Source organism: Erpetoichthys calabaricus, chromosome 2 (assembly GCF_900747795.2).
Source record: "Erpetoichthys calabaricus chromosome 2, fErpCal1.3, whole genome shotgun sequence".
Taxonomy (NCBI): domain Eukaryota; kingdom Metazoa; phylum Chordata; class Cladistia; order Polypteriformes; family Polypteridae; genus Erpetoichthys; species Erpetoichthys calabaricus.
In genome coordinates, this window is record NC_041395.2 from 109,680,951 (window position 1) to 109,704,096 (window position 23,146).

At 38.0% G+C, this 23,146-nt stretch overlaps 1 protein-coding gene across 1 annotated transcript in view; it reads right to left on the reverse strand.

The window, feature by feature from the left end:
- LOC114646246 (collagen, type XIII, alpha 1) overlaps positions 1 to 23,146 on the reverse strand; it is a 172,348-nt gene that overhangs the window by 43,238 nt on the left and 105,964 nt on the right. The window contains exons 22-30 of the mRNA XM_051922711.1: positions 22,020 to 22,064; positions 17,192 to 17,335; positions 12,678 to 12,758; positions 11,618 to 11,662; positions 11,057 to 11,107; positions 8,457 to 8,483; positions 5,940 to 6,029; positions 1,160 to 1,195; positions 367 to 420 (exon numbers count right to left, since the gene is read on the reverse strand). Coding sequence (XP_051778671.1) covers positions 367 to 420; positions 1,160 to 1,195; positions 5,940 to 6,029; positions 8,457 to 8,483; positions 11,057 to 11,107; positions 11,618 to 11,662; positions 12,678 to 12,758; positions 17,192 to 17,335; positions 22,020 to 22,064 — 573 coding nt within the window. The remainder of the gene's footprint in view (positions 1 to 366; positions 421 to 1,159; positions 1,196 to 5,939; positions 6,030 to 8,456; positions 8,484 to 11,056; positions 11,108 to 11,617; positions 11,663 to 12,677; positions 12,759 to 17,191; positions 17,336 to 22,019; positions 22,065 to 23,146) is intronic.

Below are 23,146 nucleotides of genomic sequence, written 5' to 3' on the forward strand. Positions count from 1 at the left end.
TATTCATCCATCTATCCATTAGTCAATCTGGTTAATTCAGTTCAGGGACACTAGGGATGGAGTCAGACTGGGGTGCACACACACACACACGCACACTCACACACACCATGCCAATTAATGCACACATAACCAATTACTTTGTTAAAATGGTAATGCCATACTGTATATGCAAAGATGTGGAATTCATTCAACTTGTATACCCTTGTTCTGTATGTTATCAAAATGTTTTCATATACTCAAAAGCTTTTTCAAAAGAATTCACAAATAAATGATCCTCAGGTTGCTTTCAGTTTACTTGATCCATTCTTGCATCCTGTTCATGGTACTAATGTACAAAAGTTCAGAACAAAAACGTTTTCTACTCACCCGCTCTCCTTTTGGTCCTGCTAGCCCTGCCACACCAATTGGTCCTGGTGCTCCCTTTAAAGTAATAAAACATGGACTGTTTAAATTTCAAATTTGATTTAGCATAATCTTAAAAAAAAAAATCAGGAAATGACAATTCAAAGGGACAAGTAGTGGCGCTTATATTGAAATATTTGGTCCACAAATCTAATACAGGCAATTCTAAATAGGAACCATTACTATTAAAAATAGAATTGTATTGCATTTTAATTTATATTCATTGCATGATATTGAAGATCAGCTGTTCTCTTTCAATTGTGAGTGAAAACACAGGATATACAGCAGACTTCAAAATCATACACAGTGAGAAGAATAAGCGTATTTGACATGCATCTGTATTCAAAAATGATTTACAAGAAAGGAACAGCATTTATAAATGGACAAGAAAGCTCCTGATAGAGTAACGAAGTTGCAGAAAAGCCAGTAATAGGAAGTTTATCTTGCTGGATACAGGATTCTTCAGACATCTGATATTTTGCCTGTATTAGTTTAGGTATATTCCAAATTAAAACAAATGCTTTCACCTCACATAAGAATTTGGTAAAACAGTTTGGAAGTTGCACTGTTTCTCAGTTAAAAGTAGTAGTAGGACAACTAACTATCCATTTAAAAATGCACTAATCCAAAATGTACTAGTCACATAATTACAAGGCACCTAATGAAACTTCAGAACAAAGACATACTGTAAACTCAGACACACGCAGGCAGAGGAATACAAGAGGAGATACAGAGGGTATGGACTTGTGCCACTCACCACTGGGCCAGGCCTGCCGTCTAAGCCATGTGCACCCTGGACAGTAGGTTAGAGTTAAGGAGAACAGAGGGGAGAAACGGGAGGAGGGATAAGGAATAAATAAAGCCATGACATGATGATATTTCAAAAACACAAACAATAATAACAACAACAAAAACAACATATACCGAACAGTTATGGTTAGAGGCAGTAAAACCAGCCTAGTATATTAGATGCAACAAATCAGCATGGTAAAAATCTTCCTTCTTGACTACAAAAATGTATAACCCCAGAAATATTTACTTGCTGGGTTTGGCATTTATTGACAAATGTGGTTCGGGTGTCTCTAAACTATTCCACATTAATTTTCTTATAAATGTTGTGAAGATCTGCCATCCACGCCAGAGTCACTAATGATGGAGTACATCATATTTGCTACAAATTATTATTTTGTATTTGGCGGTCATGTTTATAGGAAGGGAGTTAAAAGATTCCAATATATTTCACATACCTGTATCTAAACTACAAGCAGGTTATGTCATTTGTTGAGGGTTATACAAGGAGTCAGAGATAGGCACTGAACCAGCAACCTTGCGTCTTATCAACTATACCACAATGCTTACCTAATTCTTTTTTAATTTTTCAGAGGACTCAATTGTGACGGCTCTGTTTCATGAATCAATAGATTTTTGTTTAATATTTTTTTTCAAAATTAATGTACTCCAATTTTACGAAAAAGGCTTTGATATATGAATATAACGTACTTTATTGCATTGTTTCACATTCTCACTATTCTCTAGGCAACCATTAAAGGTGCAATATAAACAATTTCTATTCTGCATTAAACTGTATGCAATACATTTATTTTGTAGTGATTTAAAAAGACCATTTTTAACTACTTGCTTCTTTTATTTATTAAAAGAAAAATTTTGCAAAATGCTTTATAGAATTTTCTCTGTGTGAATGTATGTTACTGTGTGTACAATGTTACTGTATGTTTGTGTTTGTCCTATACATAGTTCTGTATTAAATACTCTTTTATATATATAAAAAAGTTACATATGTTAGAGCATTCTGGTATAGTGTTTATGACAAACAATATCATGTTTAAAAAAAGTGATCAGAAAAATGTTGATTTGCTTGAAAATTGATGTGATTCATTAATATATTTATATTTAACACTTTTCTATAGAAAATACATGGTAAGCATGTGACATAAACCATAACTAGCAATTGGGTTTGCTTTTTTTCGAAAAATTTAATTAAGTGTTTTTTTTATGCAAGGATTTTTTATGCAACAAACTTACTGACTATCCATGGCATTTTTAATTTAACACATTACATGTGCTTAACCTCCATAGCATTAACCCCAGCATTAATCCCAAACGTGACTGTGAATCAGAATTGCGATTCCTTTTAAGGATCCACTTTATATAGCAAAGCCCAAATAACTCTCAGGACAGAAATTTGCTGCCATCTAGTTGAAAAAATTACATTATTCTGCAAACAAATCGTGAACATTTCTATGCGTTTTGCCATTCTAGGTAACTCATCAATATTCATGATGGGGCAAAGCCTTCAGCCAATACATAATAGCATGTAAACAAGAAGCTGTAAAGCTAGTTTTAGGACCAACTGAAACTGAACCATTATTTGAATCAAGCAATAGTGATGACAGTGTGAATTGGTCATTAGACGTTGACACAGATAGTAAAACTGATGCGTTCACTGTATGATCAAACTGCTGTGATATACCTTGTGAATTCAGTTGCCTGAAGGTTCACCATGGTGCAAGTTGGTGTGTGGCCAAAAGGCAAAATAATTGTGACCAAGTAGAAAGAAAAGAAAGATGTTAGCCCCCTAGGCACTGTTCACAATGCATTAACTGTCGTTCGTGTCAGGAGAAATGTGGAAGTCACTAAGCCTTACACTGTGGCGGCCTACAACAATACATGGGACATGTCCATTGTGCAGGTCAGGCACTGTCATTCCTTCTTCTCATGTGCAAGCAACAGAAAAAATATTATAAGAAAAGTGTGCAAAGAAACACGCTTCTACCATCCCAGTTGTGACGTGCGGCTGTGCATTTCAAAATGTCACATGAAGAACGTGTACTAAATCTACATCAGTACAGCAGTGGACACTAGACATACCTTTCCTACTATATTTATTTTGACGTTTTGATATTTACATGTTTTTCTTGTTGTCAAAAATGCTTTTCTAAGTAATTTTTTCTGGGGTAAACATAATGCTAAGGAGGTTACTGTAATGTAAAACAAAATCATGTATCATACTAGAGACCATGAGAGCATAAGACATTTGACAAACGAGAGCAGATCTTTCAGTTCATCAGGCCACTTTGTTTAGCTAATAGCTAAGCTGGCCCTAAGCTAACATCCAGATACTTCTTAAAGGTTGTCAAGGTTTCTGCTTCAACTACATGTCTCAGTAGTTTGTTCCAGCATCCCACAACTCTTTGCATAATGAACTACTTTCTAGTTTCAGTCCTAAATACATTTCCCCTTAATCTCCTCTGGTGTACTTGAGTGTGTGATTCCCTATTAAACTGAAAAACACATTAGTTAATTTTGTTGTCATATGCCTATGTTTATTCAAGAACTGGTGTACTCCACTTTAATTAGCACAATTCTGAAACAAAAACTGACATCAAAGGGTGCTTTACTATATGTGATCAGAAGAGGTTTGTTCAAGTATGACCTTGGATGCTGCCGGTTTGGAGGTAGTGACAAAAGGCTAAACAGGTTTATTTTCCAAAGCAGCTATACTCATTGACAATGGTGAACATTACTGCATGTAGGCTTCTATAAAGAAGAGGCTTTATAAAACAAGGCCCTTCTACACTAAGTGGTACTATACAGTCTACAACGTGAGGCTTGCAAATTGTTTCCAAATGCAAGCAAACTCAGAAAATATAAACATTTGGAATCTTAGATTTCAATAAGGGGAAGTATGGAGACTTTGTCAAAAGAGAGATAATACACTACTATTTACATTTAGAATAGATCTTTATTTTCCTTTTGCTCACCAGTCACTATCTGATATACTGAAGCACTATATTGTTTAAATCAATATCCATCACTGCCTGATGAACTTCCTATCTTCAAAGTGCAATTATTTTAAAGAAAAAAAAAACAAACTAATAACTGTCCACCAAAACTGTAATGCTTTCTTCCAAGTAGGTACAAAAGTACTTGATATAAATTTTCCCCCTGTGGTGGGTTGGCACCCTGCCCAGGATTGGTTCCTGCCTTGTGCCCTGTGTTGGCTGGGATTAGCTCCAGCAGACCCCCATGACCCTGTGTTCGGATTCAGCGGGTTGGAAAATGGATGGATGGATAATTTTCCCCAGCCACTGACAAATTATGTACTGAAATCAGATAACATTTTATTTAAAAGATGCCTACCAATCCCACAGATACTAGTGCCATCCCATCTTGTGCATTCACATATTCACATCCACCCTGTTGTTGGTTGCTTAAACTACATGTTGTACTGTTTGCATGAGCCTTCCTTAACACCACAAAGAAGTGTTGCAGTCAATAAGTGGGCCTGTTTAGGTATGCTTTGTGTAATACTTTATGTAAGAACTTTTTACATTAAAATAAATGTGTCTAACAATTATGAGAAAGATCATTGTTATAAAATTACTTACATTTGTACAATTCCTGACTTTGTAATATTAAACAAGTTTGACACTGAGTGCTATGTTTAGTAATGTTGATCTAGAGCCTAGAGAGCGGGTTTCCTAGTTAACTAATGAAAACAGTTGGCCATTGAAAGAGCAAGAATTATCAGACTAGGAAAGGAAGCTAAATGCTTGTTCTTGTTCGAGATTTGCTAATGCTCAGAGAAGTAAAAGCGGTCAAGGAGATACTCTGGGTGTTTGGCCTTGTAAACTGTGATTGCATAAGTATAAGTATAAGGATTTGGTGTAACTAACATTAAAGAGTGACATAATTTGGATTATTATAGAAGTAACCTGTTACAATATAAAAGACTTAGCCATATCTGGTTGTAAAAATGCTACAAAAATAAATAATATCAAATTGAAGTTGGATGTATAGTTTTATTTATGCTCATAAATAGTGGATAATTAAAGCTAGGATAAGTCTTCTCTAAATGGCACCAGCTGTCAATTGATAAACTAAACATTGTTACATCAATTAACTTAATTTATATTTGAAAATGTATTTATTTAATCACTAACTGCCCTGTAAAAAACACATTTCAAAGGACCTATGAAAAATAATTTTCCATACCTGAAAATAAAATAAGTTTCTAATCATTCACTCTTGAATATTCAAACATGGTGAACCTTTCTGTCACCTGTTAATGTTTCCTCACTCCTCCAGTTAGTAATATGCTGAGTTATTGGATGGGCTGAGTTGATGTGATGTGACGGTTTTGCAAAATGTCATACCCAACTGCTATTAAAAAGTATATTGGAGATATTTTTTCCCCACACTAAAAGTATGTATTGGTCACATTGAGAAGAACAATTGACGTGTCCATAATATAACCGCCTCATGCATATTAGACTAGTTAACAACCTGCAAAGGGAAGTTTAATCAATAAATAGAAGACTGGTGAAGAGTCTTAAAAAATGTCTCTTTAGATGTTTCACCAGGTCACGATATATTTTAGACTTGTTAGTATAGTATACAAATTGTTTTAACTGTAACAAATGCATGTTTACTTTATTTTAAGAAACATGAAACACTGAAATAAATAAATACACTTTAAGATGATATTTGGTTCATAAATAGTACAGAATACTTACGGGGAGTCCAAGTGGGCCTCTGTCTCCTTTCTCACCCTTTACACCAGGATCCCCTTTAATTCCCTTTGCACCATCAGCACCAGGCTCACCCTGTAGGCCAAAGAAAAAAATTTAGATTCAGCAGTAACGTTTTTTGTTATATGTCATGGTTTTTCTGATTTTTTCTTGCATATTTTCTTGACTGTACCTTCAGTTTCTATTGAGATGCACGAGAAAGGAGATTCTCATGCTTCTTGTTCTGTGATTGCTTCAGCTAAGCATGCTCCCTGATGCTCTACTACTGTCCAATAAAATAAAGTAATCTTCAAGCATAAATAATTATCTTGCTCTCAAGAGAGCCTCATACTGTTTTGTGGGGGTCAACACTTTTCTCCAAAAAGCAACTGCTGCCTACAATGCCTGTAACAGATTTCTAACAGCTTGAAGACAAGCACATTTCAGTACATGGGCAAGCTAATTATAAACAAAACAAAAAACTTTCTGGAGAAGTCACCATGAACGTCACTGATCAACAGAAGAAAATAATATTAACTTATAACAGAACAGTAAAAAGTTAGAAGAAGAGGTAGAACAGGTACAATCAATGAAAGCAAGGAACCTAATGTTCTCAACACATAGTGGCAAGCTTTGATTACATACTCGCTTAATGATTCACCACTATAGTAATCTTCACCCATTCTGCTACTGCACACCTCCTACTGCACCTCAGTGCTTGCTGTCATCACTTGCAAGGAGCTGGTCACAGACACCAGGAAGCAGGCCATGGCACGAAATCTCATTTACATCAAATCCAGTTATCAGTGAATCACCATTATTGATAAGATGATATGGGCGCAGCACATCACAGCTATCATCAAGAAGGCTCATAGCACCATGAACAGAATGAAGTAAGAACGTGTGACATCACAGATGGCTGCCCTGAAAAGTTCCGTACCACATGAATGCAGCTAACATCTTAAAGGCATCTACAGCATAGTTAAATCATAGTTACCTGGAAATGGATTTTCCATTCATGGATTTACAGTAATGTTTGTAGTTGTAGGATGTTGTACTATGTTAGCCATTATTGATGCAATGAGAAGTCAAGCAAAATAACACCTTTTATTGGCTAACTAAAAAGATTAGAATATGCAAGCTTTCAAGGCAACTCAGGCCCCTCCATTAGGCAAGTTGCTTGCATATTGTAATCTTTTTAGTTAGCTAGTAAAAGGTGTCATTTTGCTTGACTTGTCATGTATTGAATGTGTTAAAGAAATAAAAAAATAAAAAGAGTGATTCAAATATTACTATGTTTATGGATTGAATGTATTGAAAAAATAAAAGAAATAAGAAGAAAGATAACAAATAATACTAATGTATTTGCCAAATAGCAAAATAAATATCTTATCATGCTTTGAATGGGCCTTTAACAACAAAGTACCCCACTCACTGGTTTTCTTAAAGAACGGTCAGCCTCCTAGTGATAAGCTAAGGAGAATCTGATCCATGCTTAATCCATATAATAAAAGATCTGCCTTACTTTAGTACATCCCATCGCTTGCTGATAGCCTAAAACAACCTAAAACAGTCCAACATTTCGAGACAACTCACTGAGTCCAGACAATCAGCAGCACCCTCCATTTCTTTCAGGGAAGCCAAAAACAGATATGGAGGAACTAAAGAAATATGCCTTGCATTTATTTGGACTGGGCGGCACGGTGGCGCAGTGGGTAGCGCTGCTGCCTCGCAGTTAGGAGACCCGGGTTCGCTGTAATGCATGAGTTTGCATTTTCTCCCTGTGTCTGCGTGGGTTTCCTCCGGGCGCTCCGGTTTCCTCCCACAGTCCAAAGACATGCAGGTTAGGTGGATTGGCGATTCTAAATTGGCCCTAGTGTGTGCTTGGTGTGTGGGTGTGTTTGTGTGTGTCCTGCGGTGGGTTGGCACCCTGCCCAGGATTGGTTCCCTGCCTTGTGCCCTGTGTTGGCTGGGATTGGCACCAGCAGCCCCCATGGCCCTGTATTCGGATTCAGCGGGTTGGATAATGGATGGATGGATTTATTTGGACTACAGTACTTATAATACTTTTGCACTTTTCAATGATAGTTGTATAACAGCACATTCCAAATAATTTAATTAATGTGAAAATGTTTACTAAGTAAGCTTACATAAATAAGTAAGTACATTTACATTAAATCCACAATTTCAACACCTTTTGTTCACACTATGATTATCAGCAATCAATACCAGCCAGCACCTCCATGGCCACAGCTCAGCTAATCTTGGGCTAATCAGTTTTGGAGTTGAAAAGGCAGTAGGTTTTAAAGATTTATTCAGTCTTTAAAGTATTTTGGTGCTTAATTTAATTTAACATTTTTGCAAGCAATGTTTTCATTAGAAAAGTCCTTAGTCCAGTTAACTAAACTAGAAAAAGGTAAAACTAGAAAAAGGTAGGGACTAGGAATGAACACAGAAAAAGCCAGTGGAGGGGCCTAAAATTTCAATTAGATATAAACCAACATATTATATTTTGAAAATTACCTTTGGACCTGGAAATCCTGAAGGACCCTGTCAAATTAAAATATAAATCATGAAAATACTTGAATACATTTTTAAATATATGCTAACACACACATTACTTTAAGAACAGTGCAATGGAAATTGGTGTCACCTCAAAACAACTGACAAGTGCTTTCTGGTGAAGGTGTCTTCTTTGAGGAATTTGCATTCTCCCCATGTTCATATGTTTTTCCCACCATGACTTCCCACAGTTAAATGTTAACTGGCAACACTGTATTGACCAGGCATGAGTTTTTATATTTGAGCATGTAGCATGTACTACAATCCTCTGTCGAGTTACTACCTTCTGCTCATTGCTGCTAGGACAGACTGTACTAGAAAAAGTGGTTTCAAAAAACAAATGTATGGCTCAATATAGACAATGCCAGAGTAGATTTTTTGATATTATTATATAAAGATGACTGCATTTTTACTTAATCATATAAAAAATGCACAAATAATCCAATTTATCATTAGCAGCACTGCTTCTGTTTTTTGGTTTATTAGAACTATTATTCACACAGAGAAGTCTAATTTGAGCAAGCTTTGCCTTGTAAAAGCTTCAAATTCTTATTAAGTTTATTTTTACAAGCAAATATTTCTGTAATGATAGAAAATCTTAGAAGGAGCATGGAAAGGTATGCTGGAATATAGCCATCCCAATATTTACCAACATTGGCTGACCCTTAGTTAAATAAGACGATGCCACCAGGGTGGAGTAGTAAGAGAACTCTTAGGGCACAGAAGAGCAAGCACACTGGGAGATGGAAGCACTGAGGTACTTTACATTACACTTGGCTGCCTGTTAACTATTATAATATGTAGTCAACCTCCAGGTTTGCTTGTCTCTTTATTTGCTAACTTGGGATCAAAACTAAAGAGAATCATGGGTTTCTGGAGAACACTCCTGAGCCTGGGGGTTAATACTGGTATATTCACTAAGTAAGCTTGGGGTCAAGAGATTTGCTGTAGTCAAAATATTTTACAAGGTTGGAAAACAGGTCAGAGGAAGAAAGGAAATACAGGAGGTGCAAACGGTATGGAAAATAATTATAAATACATTGCAATTATGACACCCACACCACAGGCCAGAAAGGAATCAGATCCCTTTATAGATAAGCACAGTGTGTCATACAGTAGTTTATTTTCTGCTGCCTCAAATACTCTATATCTATCCTTGAGTATTATTTTTATCAAATATCCCATTGTCCTTTTATATACATTACTTTAACCTCCTTAGTATTATTTGGGTTCAGGGTCACCTTAGAGCGACCCTAAGAGAGACCCTATCATCCACACGGTCTTATTATTACTATTGTATGATGAGTTCATAGCTTTATCAAGGGCTTGTTTACATTTTTTTAACTATTGATGCACAGGCAAATTAGGTGAGTTGATGAAGGTCACACAGTGAGGAAGAGGCAGGAACTGAACTGGGCTCCTTTTTGGCTTAGATTATACTTAGCCACTACCAGTAGCTCAAAAAGTGCAAAGTGTTACGTGTCACACACGTGCGACTAGGAGTGAGCTGAATGGACCAAGTGGAGGTGATTACCCGCCGTGCCAGGGTTTGGTGGGCTGCTCTAAACCTATTTCTGTTATCTCTACAGACCAAATACGGGAAAACCTGCCTGATTTAACGTCACTTTCTGTTACGGCGCCCAGACTGACGTAACTTCCTGTTCCGGTCAAATGACATCACTTCAATCTCCATCTTGCCAAACTAGTTCAGTTCGATCTGGGAACTCAACCTGAGAACATCCTATTGTTTCTTTAAACCTTTTGCAGCCAGGGAAAATACACGGGTGGCTGCCCCAAACCTTTTTCAGTGTGTTGAGACTCTATTCTTTCACATACGATATAAGGAATGTTTTGCAATGTTATTTTTCTTAAGTATTTTTTAATAAACAATACATTACTTTGTCAGTACAAGAAAGAAGAAAATAAATATAATAATAATGTGGTATAAATGTCAGAAAAGAGTATGTATCCAGCACAGCATGGTGGTGAACTGGTGCCTCATAAATCCAGCATCTAACTTTTAAAGCTTTCACCCAGTCATTGTCTGTGTGGAGTTTGCACGTTCTCTCTTTGCCTTTGATTGCGACTACCTTTGGTACATCTGTATGAGTGTAGTAGCAGAACTGGCGACTTAACATTTGCCTCAGTGTGAGCGAGCGTGAGTTATAATGGACTGACACCATTTCAAAGGGTGCTTTCTGTCCTGCACCCTGTGCTGCCCAAGGCCCTGACTTACATTCTCTACCCCACTTATTCTATGTTTGTATATAGTATACAATACATCATTCTCCAGTTTTCAAAAGCTCTTGTCACACATTTTCATTGACAAGAAAAATGCATTTTATTAATCCATAAACTGGCTGATTTGACCATCAAAAGAATAAATCCAATAATTTTATTAATTGAATACAGTATGTACAGTATTTGTTTTCTTTGTCCACCAACTTTCCAAAGAAAGAATTCTTTGCATTTTCAACCTTTGAAAAATCTCTGAATTTATTTTTATTATATAGAAATTGTTCATAATGACAGGAAAGTTTGATTAAATTTGGCATGCTTACCATGGGGCCTGGTGGTCCATCTGTTCCTGGTGGTCCTGGGAGCCCACTGCCCTGAAAATCATTTACTGTTTAATGAGTGACACAAGTTATAAAATTCTGCATACAGTACACAAAAAATGATTATCATTGTTTAAAATCATTATCATTAAATAATTGAGTATTTTAAGGTAAATCTGTTTTTTTTTGATGCATATTGTAAAACTGGAAAAAAATTCCTACTATAGAATATTAATCTTTTAACTGTATTAGGCTAAAACATCTGGCTACTAAGCATATTCTTTGTTGCTATAGACAAGTTCATGTCAGTTAGGTATTTTTATTTATTTGTGTGTACACACTCAGCATTTACAGTATACAAAAGACTGCATGTCTTTGTAGAGATGTGTTCATTAGTGTCAAAAAAGCCAAATTAAACCCACTGTGATTCAATGTCGTATAACAATAAAATGCGACAATATATACTCTCACAAAATACAATCCAATGTAGTTTACAGTCATAATTCACTCCAATAAATTTAACAACAATTTTAAATTGTGTGAAATTCTTCACCACCAATTTACCATATCTCCTTTCTCCCCTTTCTCGCCATCTTCTCCTTTTTGACCCTGAAAAAATATAAAAGCACCATTTATTCTATTGTGTTTGTGTATACGTGTATTAAATTGCCTTCTGAGTTGTATGCCAGAGACCTGTGTGTGTGCAATTATTTACTTACAATTCTGATGCAGTGTGTTTTTATTCTTGCTAAATGGCAAATTTGTAGATGTTTTCTTGTACCTTACCTGTATTTTCATTGCAAATTAACTGATACATTGCTTGTTTTGAAACCTACTATTAAAGTATTACAAAAAGCAGCTGCACATTTGGTCTACAGCAGTGTTTCCCAACCTTTGTCTGGTGTGGTACATTTTTTGTAACCAAAAACATCCCAAGGCACACCGCTAACCACAAAAACGTTGTATCTCATATATGTGCACAACTGTCTGAAGGGGAGGGACTCCTAAAGAAGCTGATAAAAAGCACCTTCAAGATCAGCATTTGCAGACATTGCACTTAGTGAGCACTTTGCTGGCGTCTCCTAGCTGCTTCATCCCTTTGCCCGTCCCTCTCTGCCTCAGAGGCAACTCATATGCCCACTATCAACTGGTCCTGTGAGACTCGCTGGCAATCACACACTCAGGACAATGGACTCTAAGTGCTGTGTCTGCAACGTAACAATCACAGAGCTGCTTTTATGTCAGCTTCTCCAGGTGGTCCTGTCCTCCTCTAACAGGTCTCGACCTCCTGAGGTGTGTGTCCCTCTCTGGTTCAGACCTAGGTGTGATATGCTGTTATTTCCATGGCACACATGGATAGCTTTCTCGGTGCACCACTGTGCCACTGCACACTGGTTGCTGGTATAGAGTAATGTGTTTTTAAATGAAAATAAAATGTATTTATAATAGCATAAATAAAAATAACACATCATAATAATAATCTATTAGTTTTGTCTATACTGCATCATAGTTGATATTAATAAAGTCAAAAAATGAAATTTTATAATCTCCAACTAAATATTGATCCAGTAATTTTTTAAAACTACTTTCTTATATATTGTACTTCACTAACATTCTAGCTTACCGGCACTCCAGGCATCCCGGCAGTTCCTCCAATACCAGTTGGTCCTGGTTCACCTTTTTCACCAGTAGGACCATCCAAACCCTACAAACAAAAATAATGATTAACTTTTTAATTTTAAAACTTATTCAATAATTTATTATTCCTAAAACAGACATAAACACTGGAAGGAATGCCAGTTCATTGCAGGGCCCTTTCACTCAAAGATGCTAATTTAGAAGTGTCAGTGAAAGGGAAGGTCTACAGCACGGTAGTCAGGCCAGCTATATTATAAGGGCTGGAGACGGTGGCACTGACCAGAAAGTAGGAGACAGAGCTGGAGGTAGCAGAGTTAAAGATGCTAAGATTTGCACTGGGTGTGACGAGGATGGATAGGATTAGAAATGAGTACATTAGAGGGTCAGCTCAGGTTGGATGGTTTTGGGAGACAAAGTCAGAGAGAGAGAGGCGAGATTGCGTTGGTTTGGACATGTGCAGAGGAGAGATGCTGAGTATATTGGGAGAAGGGTGTTAAAGATAGAGCTGCCAGGGAAGAGGAAAAGAGGAAAGTCTAAGAGGAGGTTTATGGATGTGGTGAGAGATGACATGCAGGTGATGGGTGTGACAGAACAAGGTGCAGAGATCAGAAAGATATGGAGAGAAGATGATCCGCTGTGGCAACCCCTAACGGGAGCAGCCGAAAGAAGAAGAAGAAGTTAATGTTTACTTGCACATTTTTTGGATGTAGCAGAGACTTAGAAGAAAGAGAAGACAGTTAGGGTAGAACTTGCAAAAAACACACAGATTTAATTCCACATTTCTACAGCGGTGAGAAAGATGCATTAAGCAGTGTATTATAGTGTCACTTCCTAAGATCTCATAAGATCTCAGCCTTATTTAACAGTGTGAGGTGCAGTCAGTAGAAGTCTTATAATTATAAACACATTTAACAGATCATTCAAAATAATACTCTGAGTAATACTTTCCCATGAGATATACTCTAAAAATGAAAAAGGTCAGCTTTCAGTAATTAATCCAGGGATTTTAACTGAACCATCTTAAAACATTACACTAGTGGAGTTCAAGAATATTAGTCTGTGTAACTCTTAGTATGTTGAATGTCTACATGTGTTTAAGAAGTAATAATCCTTGATAAAAGAACTTCGACATTGATTATTATTATTGTTATGCTGTTATTATTACATTGGAGTAATAGGCCTCATGTAAAATATTATTTCTTCCAGCTCTTCTATTACATTTACTTTAAAGTATTCAAAAGATCTGGGATACAGATGTTCAAACATTGCCTATATTTAATAAAAGGACCTCAAATAGAAATGAGAGGTTGTTGGGAACTTAGAAAAATGGCACAATTATTTATTTCAAGGCTTGGTTTTTGGATTTCCAACTATCTCATATGGAAAGACTGATCAGAAGCGTTTGTAGGTTCGTCTGACACATTGTGGGACTCACTCATATCCCGTATCCAATGTGCAGAATTTAATGCAAAGTACAACAAATACAAAGTACAAAATGTAAACTGGCAGATGTTTGCAGCATTTGTTCATTTTTGACACTATTTTTGTAATCTTGTAATGTATTTTAAATTTTCCTTGTGTTTGTATTTTGTATTATGATCATCATGTGCTGGTGTGTGGTGACTTCCATAGTGTTTTTCAGCAAACTGATGACAGCATAGGTTGAGGTTTAATTTAGGTAGGTTGGAAAATGTCATCTTTTTAGGTAATTTTGTGATGTGTCTATATGATGTTCTTTGTTGTGGATTTTTTAAGGCATTTTTATTAATGCTGGCGACTCCTTCCTTTTTTGCTAAGAAATGAAACCTTTTTGAATACAAAGACAGGGTTCCCATAATCCTAACCTCCACTGTCAAATGTTCATTTGCTGTCTAAATGCATCACTCTGATGTGTCCCAATCAGTCTTTGAAAAATTTTGACTTTTTCTAAAACTAAACTGAAATTACCAACAATTATTCAGTCACTTGTGTGATAGAAGGATCAATATTTTCTTCAAAACATACACTGTACCTGTACTCAGAAGTTTTCTCACTTTCTACTTGAAGAATGTATCTGGTGAATATTGGGAAAACTGTTCTGAAACTATTTAAAGAACCTGGTAACACCTTAAAATGGTACTACCTGTAGGGCATCAATTAGTCACTTACTGCTTCATAACAGGACCTTAACAAAGGCTTTATTTGAATTTTGCTAAAACATACAAAACAACACTATTAAGAGGTAATTACATGCTTTTAAAATGATGCAAGGACTTTATTTGGTCTTACTAAGCAACAATTAAAGATTCCCTGGTGTTTAATTGAAGTTTAGACAGTTAACTGACATATTTTGTGCCAACTCTGTATAAACAAATGTGAAGTTATTTTAGTAAATGGCCTGTTAGGTGCTTGTTGTTGGATACTTGAACAAAATTTTGCCACCTTTCCTGTTAAATCTGTGCTTATATGTCCTTATTGAAAACAAGTTCAAATCAAAAAAGATTAAAAAGAAAAACTGTTAAGCTTTATAATTGTTATTGGGAGCTCTGAGAACAATTGAATACCATTTTGCAGCCCACGTTGAAAAAAAAATGCTTACTTAAAAATTAATTGGACACATGGGGCGACACTATGGCACAGTGGTAGCACTGCTTCCTCATGGTAAGGAGACCAGGATTCACCTCCCGGGTCCTCCCTGTATGGAGTTTGCATGTTTCCCTGTGTCTGTGTGGGTTTCCTCCCACAATCCAAAGACATGCAGGTTAGGTGGATTGGTGATTCTAAATTGGCCCTTGTTTGCGCTTCGGGGTGTGTGGGTGTGGGTGTGTGTGTGTTCACCCTGCGATGGACTGGCAACCTGTCCAGGGTTTGTTCCTGCTGCTGTCCTGCTGGCTGGGATGGGCTCTAGCATCCCCACAACCGGGCGGCACGGTGGTGCAGTGGGTAGCGCTGCTGCCTCGCAGTTGGGTGATCTGGGGACCCGGGTTCGCTTCTCGGGTCCTCCCTGCGTGGAGTTTGCATGTTCTCCCCGTGTCTGCGTGGGTTTCCTCCGGGCGCTCCGGTTTCCTCCCACAGTCCAAAGACATGCAGGTTAGGTGGATTGGCGATTCTAAATTGGCCCTAGTGTGTGCTTGGTGTGTGGGTGTGTTTGTGTGTGTCCTGCGGTGGGTTGGCACCCTGCCCGGGATTGGTTCCTGCCTTGTGCCCTGTGTTGGCTGGGATTGGCTCCTGCAGACCCCCGTGACCCTGTGTTCGGATTCAGCGTGTTGGAAAATGGATGGATGGATAATGGATATTAGTGTAATATGTAGAGCCGGGGTCCCCAACTCCAGTCCAAGAGGGCTCCAGCGTCTGCAGGTTTTCATTCTAACCCTTTCCTTAATTAGTGACCTGTTCCTAATAAATTTCTTTTGAATTAATTTTATTTGACTTGCTCTTGAAGACTCAACCCGCTTAATTGTTTCTTTTTCCTTAAGTAGCAGCCAAACAATAATAAGATACAAAATGAGCCAAAACATGACCAGCAAACTGTGACCATCATACAATATCTGAAAATAAAGAAAGATTAAGGTGTCAGGAATGTTAATCTGCTCAGGTCCCCAAAATATTTTGACAGTGCTGTTAGAAAAGAGAAAATTAAAAATTTCAGAAATGTATGCAATTACACAGAGAGCAGCAACAAGCTATAGAATTAAAGAACGTGTTTAATTAATTACAAGGATCAGCACCTAATTAAAAAACTAGTTGGAGTGAAATTGGTTGGAGTTTGAGGCCCTGACTTAGCTGGTTTTCTGTTGGCTCAATCACTTCACATTTCACTTCTGTATGCAGAAATTCAGGGGAACAAATAATAAAAAAACAAGTCATTTAAAATTAAATCAAAAGAAATTAATTAACAGCAAAAACAGGTCACTAATTAAGAAAAGGGTTAGAATGAAAACCTGCAGCCACTGGGGCCCTCCAGGACCGGAGTTGGGGACCACTGATGTAGAGTATATTATAAAGCAGAAAAAAGCTATATTTGTAACCAACCCTTAATTCTTTCTTATCCCCTTATGAGGGAACATTTCTGTAATGTATTTTGGTTTTTTTTCTCCAATCACATATATCCAACGAATATATTCAGACCTTTTTAGGTGCGGCGTTCAAACTTGCAAGATACATTATAAATTCCTTGACCCTTGGAATCTCCCTCTCTAAATGCAGCATTTATATGAGATTTGGAATTCAGCTGTACACTAGTTGAACTTTAAATGATAAATAATATCCAGAAGCAGTGACTGAATTTTCATTAAATCTTGCTCTACTTTTGTATATTTTTATTTTAATATGTACTTAGTTCTGTCAAGCTCAACAGTAGTCATGATTGCATTGTTTGTTTGTGTTTCTATTGTTTGGTGAGACTGGGTGGAACAAAACAAATTTAAACTTATGGACAATAAAGGCAATAATAAACAATTCATACTGTTACAAATAGTAATGATAATTTGTGACCAAGTGCTGAATGGGCTGTCTACCTACTGAAGGACCTGGTTGACCGGTATCTCCCTTTTCTCCTTTGACCCCTGGAGGGCCTATTATTCCAGATTCTCCTTTCTGTCCATCTCTTCCTTTTGGGCCTTCACCACCTGGAAGACCTTGCTCACCTGGTTTACCTCGAGGACCCTGTTATAAAAATCCAGATAAAAATATGAGGGTCATTCAAAACGTTTCTGCACTTTTATTGTAACTCTATTTATTAAGAATTTCAACATAGTCACCTTCATTTGCGATGCAATTTTCCCAATGTTGTACCAACTTTTTAATGCCCAAATACTACTACTCCCGCCTTCACTATTTCCAATGAAAATAAAAAAGTGTGGAAACTTTTTGAATGCACAGTACCTTGTATTTATTTTTCCAAATTCATTAGATCCTTCCATTATGTTTTAAGGCAGATGACATATTTAGGACTCAATATAATGCAATCATCAGTTATAAATAATGAAGGATTATAAATAACGAAGGATTTGGTTGGGTTTTTCCTCTGGGAGAATACAGAATAAGTTCCTAGAAAATGCTACAGTGTATATACAAACATTAAAAATTAAAGAAAAATTAAACAAATACATCCTGCAGCTTTCTGTTTTCATGAAATATGGTACCTTTTTTCCCAAATTGTTATAGTTAAGAAAAGTCTTTAAACTGATAATCTTAAATTATACATTGTACAGCTTTTCCAAAGAGGGATAATAGTATGTTTTATGTTATGTTTATTTTCTGCTTATCCACTTCAGGAACTGGCTTGGCAGTAATAGATTCCAACCATTAACATTTACATTGCATCCTATATATTCAATGAATAATCGTTTTTCACAAATACAGGAAAGAAGTATTAAAGATTGAGAAGCAATTAGTGCTTGGCTTGTGTCCACTGATAGTAGGTTTTCTTTTGACTTTCTGAACAACAACAAATCAAAAAATATAGTGCATGAATGAAGAAACTTACAAAACAATAATCTGCTGTATATATAACTTTCAGTAGCACCATGGTGGCATTGTGCAACAGTAGTTGATGCTGCATCATACTGTGTGGGCCACAAGTTGAGTTTTGGACTGAGAAATTTTAAATGCATTATATGCAGTCAGATCAGTTGGTAACTCTATGGTGCCTTTTAAAAATATATAATAATAATAATATCCATATTTTAAGTTCCAGAGAGGAAGGACAGGCATCCTAGTCAGGATTAAAGAAGGATTCTTTCCCAGCCAAGAGGCCATAATGAAAGGAGCAGGTGCACAGGCTCACAGGAAGCAGATCATTCCCCCACACGACAGGTGGCGGTGTCCCTCTGAGCTAAACCCGATCAGAACACCCACAGGGTGGCATGGGAGTTGGAGTTCGAAAATGCAGCCTTGTCTTTGGGGACCACTAGAGGGAGCTGCCGGCGGAGGACTGCCCTGGTTTCTGCTCAACCAGAAAATGCTCTGAATGACCTGGACGGGAGACTGGAAACAGTTCCTGAGTGTGGTTTAAAAGGAAGCCTGCTGCCTCATTTGAATGGAGTCAGACTCAGAAGGCAACACTCAACACGAGGTAAAGAGGAGGAAAAATAATTGTGGATTGAGGATTGTGAAGCGGTGCTTGGTGTGAATAAATACCTTTTATTTTATTCATATAATGTATGGTGTTATATACTGTGCCTTGGGTACATTCTTAGTTCTGAATCGCAGTCTGATTATTTAGGTGGTTACCTACCAGGTAATGCTTGTGGTTTTTGGTTGGCCAGTCGGCAAACATCCACTAAGTCCTCTCAGTTGTGAGAAGCAGCTCATAGATATGTGGCACAGTATCTGCCAAATAATACAAAGAGTACACAACACGTGTTTCGCCCTTATTGGGGTTCGTCAGGTGTATGTGCTTTTGTTTCCCCTTATGGGGATCGAACCTTGGATGTCAGTGCCAGAGGCGAAGCCACTGTGGCTGGTTATTTTACAGGGTGAAGATCAGAGTATTACATTCTTAGGTCTGAATCGCAGTCTGATTACTTATATTACCATCAGAATAATAAACAGACATTTGGACAAGAACGCAGCATATGCAGACTTGAAAAGAAGAACATGCAAATAATATATAAGACTTTATAATCAACAACGAACCCCATCTCATCATTTCCCTCACTGCCCCACATCCACCTATCCTCCCCGACTTATTTGCTATATATTGCCTTGGATTCCTGTAAGTCAAATCAGGCTCCTCTGATGATGATTCCTGGCAGGAATCAAAAGCTTAGGAATATAAATCAGTTTTAAGATATGTGGTTCATTTTCTCTCTTTGTGCATTTCCAGCTACAAATATGCAAACCATACAGACATTTGCTTCCACACACATATATATATATATATATATATATATATATATACACACACGAGGGGGGACCCAAAAATAACCGGAATTTTGTTGTTGTTAGGTTGGTACTTGTAGTACGTGGTTGGGCCGCTGGGGCGATCTAGTTACACTCCTCACAAGTCAGTCTGCCAAGTGCCATCAGTCTGGAAGGTTGTGCTTGTGTTCACTGAATTTTTTTGTAAAAGTAGTTTTGTGCAAGCATCATTTTTTTACGATGGCCGATTATCGTGAGCAACGCGCGGCAGTGAAATTTTGTTTTCTTCTTGAAAAAAATGTTGCAGAAACTATTGTTATTGAAACGGTATGACAACCCTGAACCACCCACCCTACTCACCAGATTTAGCTCCGTGTGATTTCTTTTTGTTCCCTCGGATGAAAAAAGACTTGAAAGGAAGGCGTTTTGTTGACGTCGAAGAGGTAAGACAAGAAATGACCAGAGCATTAATGGGCATTACTTCAGATGAATTTAAAAAATGTTTCGAACAATGGAACAAACGGTTAGATAAGTGTATTTCCGCCAATGGAGAGTACTTTGAAGTAAGAGACTAATTGTAGTTTGTACAGAAAATTAAATTAAACACGTTTTAAAAATATTTCCGGTTATTTTTGGGTCCCCCCTCGTATATATATATATATATATATATATACTGTATATATATATATATATATATACAGTACTGCGGTGGGTTGGCACCCTGCCCGGGATTGGTCCCTGCCTTGTGCCCTGTGTTGGCTGGGATTGGCTCCGGCAGATCCCCGTGACCCTGTGTTCGGATTCAGCGGGTTGGAAAATGGATGGATGGATGGATATATATACAGTAATCCCTCCTCCATCGCGGGGGTTGCATTCCGGAGCCACCCGCGAAATAAGAAAATCCGCGAAGTAAAAACCATATGTTTATATGGTTATTTTTATATTGTCATGCTTGGGTCACAGATTTGCGCAGAAACACAGGAGGTTGTAGAGAGACAGGAACGTTATTCAAACACTGCAAACAAACATTTGTCTCTTTTTCAAAAGTTTAAACTGTGCTCCATGACAAGACAGAGATGACAGTTCCGTCTCACAATTAAAAGAATGCAAACATATCTTCCTCTTCAAAGGAGTCAGGAGCAGAGACTGTCATAAAGGCAGAGGAAAATCAATGGTGCTGTATGGCTTTTAAGTATGCGAAGCACCGCAGCACAAAGCTGTTGAAGGCGGCAGCTCACACCCCCTCCGTCAAGAGCACAGAAAGAGAGAGAGAGACAGAGAAAAACAAGCAAGCAAAAATCAATACGTGCCCTTCGAGCTTTTAAGTATGCGAAGCACGGTGCAGCATGTCGTTTCAGGAAGCAGCTGCACAAAAGATAGCAACGTGAAGATAATCTTTCAGCATTTTTAGACTAGCGTCCGTATCGTCTAGGTGTGCGAACAGCCCCCCTGCTCAATCCCCCTACGTCAGGATCAGAGAAAGTCAGCGCAAGAGAAAGAGAAATGTAAGCTGGGTAGCTTCTCAGCCATCTGCCAATAGCGTCCCTTGTATGAAATCAACTAGGCAAACCAACTGAGGAAGCATGTACCAGAAATTAAAAGACCCATTGTCCGCAGAAACCCGCGAAGCAGCGAAAAATCCGCGATATATATTTAAATATGCTTACATATAAAATCCGCGATGGAGTGAAGCTGCGAAAGGCGAAGCGCGATATAGCGAGGGATTACTGTATATATAAAATATTTGCAGCTGGAGATCCACAAAGGGAGAAGATGAATCATGTATCATAAAGTAAATTTTATTCCTGAGCTTTCAGCCCCTGCCAGGAGCCATCATCAGAGGATAATGCTTAGACTTACAAGAATCAAAGGCAATATATAACAAAATTAAGTGGTGGGGGGTGGTCTTAGGTCAGTGTGTGCTTGGGAGGGGTAATGAGGTGGGGGTTGGGAGGAATATTGGTCGTAAATTTTATTTATTATGAACATTATTATTTTTTCACTTTCGAATGGAGGGAGGCGGCCCCTTTTATGCACACCCGGATGGGCTCCAGGTGCTTCCCGACACTCCTCCGCCGACACTCCCCTGTGTGGCGGAAGTGTTGGCTGTGCACCCGGAGGGACTCCGCGTGTCCCAGATTCTCTTCCCCCCAGCACTTCCGGGTGTGGCGGAAGTGCTGAGGTCCAGGGCTCCCAAGGCATCGGGGTGCCCCCTGGTGGTGACCACGGGCCCCTACAGGGTTGGGCTTCCAAGCACAACCAGGGTGGTCGCCCCCTCGTGGTCTGGAGGAGGCACAAGCCCTCCTCTGGTCCTCCTGGGCGTCCCGGCTGGGTACCACCCCCAGCCGCATGCCACAGTGTATAAGGTAATATATTAGTCTGGGGTGTGTGTAACGATTTTGTCTCAAAAAATATTTGAATATTTCTAGAGCCAGTATGGCATGCCTTTATCTTTCTTGAACTTTGGTGGTATAAAAATGTTTACCTTTTCGCCATCAAGACCTGGTGCACCAGGCAAACCAACTTCACCCTAAAAGAGGTATCAAAAAATATGGTAACACCACACCTTTCATTAGTAAGTCATTAATGAAACTTCTTTAATGCTTAACAGATTAGTTCATATGCATTCAAATAATTATAACTGTCAATAAAGTGATACATCATGTGTTAATAAAGCAGCATTCTTTAATAATTCACTTTTAAACATTATTTAATGCCTAACTGATTATTAGTTCATGTGCATTTAAATAGTTATGAATGACTTTAAATGATAATTCATCCACTGAGTTTCCAGTTTATTAGGTGCACCTTTCTAGTAGCGTGTTAGTCCTGCTTTAGCCCTCAAAACTACATGATTTAATCCGGGTTTGGATTTTGCAACAGACTGGATGTGGTGTTTTACTAATTTTGTACCATGCAGCAATGACTGTATTGGGAAGAGGCTGGAAATTGAACAGCCGCACAATTTTCCTGCAATGTGTCATATGATTAAGATGCAGGGACTATGCGGGATGTGGAATCAATAAAAGTCACTGAAATATTCTCTGAACCTTTTGGTGACAGTATTTTGCATTATGACAGTATGGTGTATTATCCTATCGGAAGTTTCCATCGGAGTGTGGTTAAACATTTGCCATGAAAGAATGAACATCAGCCATGATGTTCAGATGCACCTTACTGTGCAGACTTTCTTCACTGAGTATCAGGACCCAAATATGTTGCACGGAAGACGCCCCCTTACACTGCCAACACCAGCCTGTAGTGGCATCAAACAGAATGGCTACCTAAACCTATGTTGTTTGTGCAGATTTCTGATCCTTATTTCAGTTATTAATTTTCTAATTTATTTGTCCTGAACTGGGTTCCTGTTTGGGCTGGAGCCTATTCCAGCTACCATAGGGCACAAGGGAGGAACAAACTCTGGACAGGGTGCCAGTCGCAGAGTGAACACACATACACATACACTAACCACACACTAGAGACAATTTAGTGTCGGCAATCCAACTAACCTGAATGTCTTTGGACTATGGGAGGAAACTGGAGCACTCACGCAGACACAGGGAGAATATGTAAACTCCTAACAGGGAGGACTCTGGTCTCCTTACAGTGAGG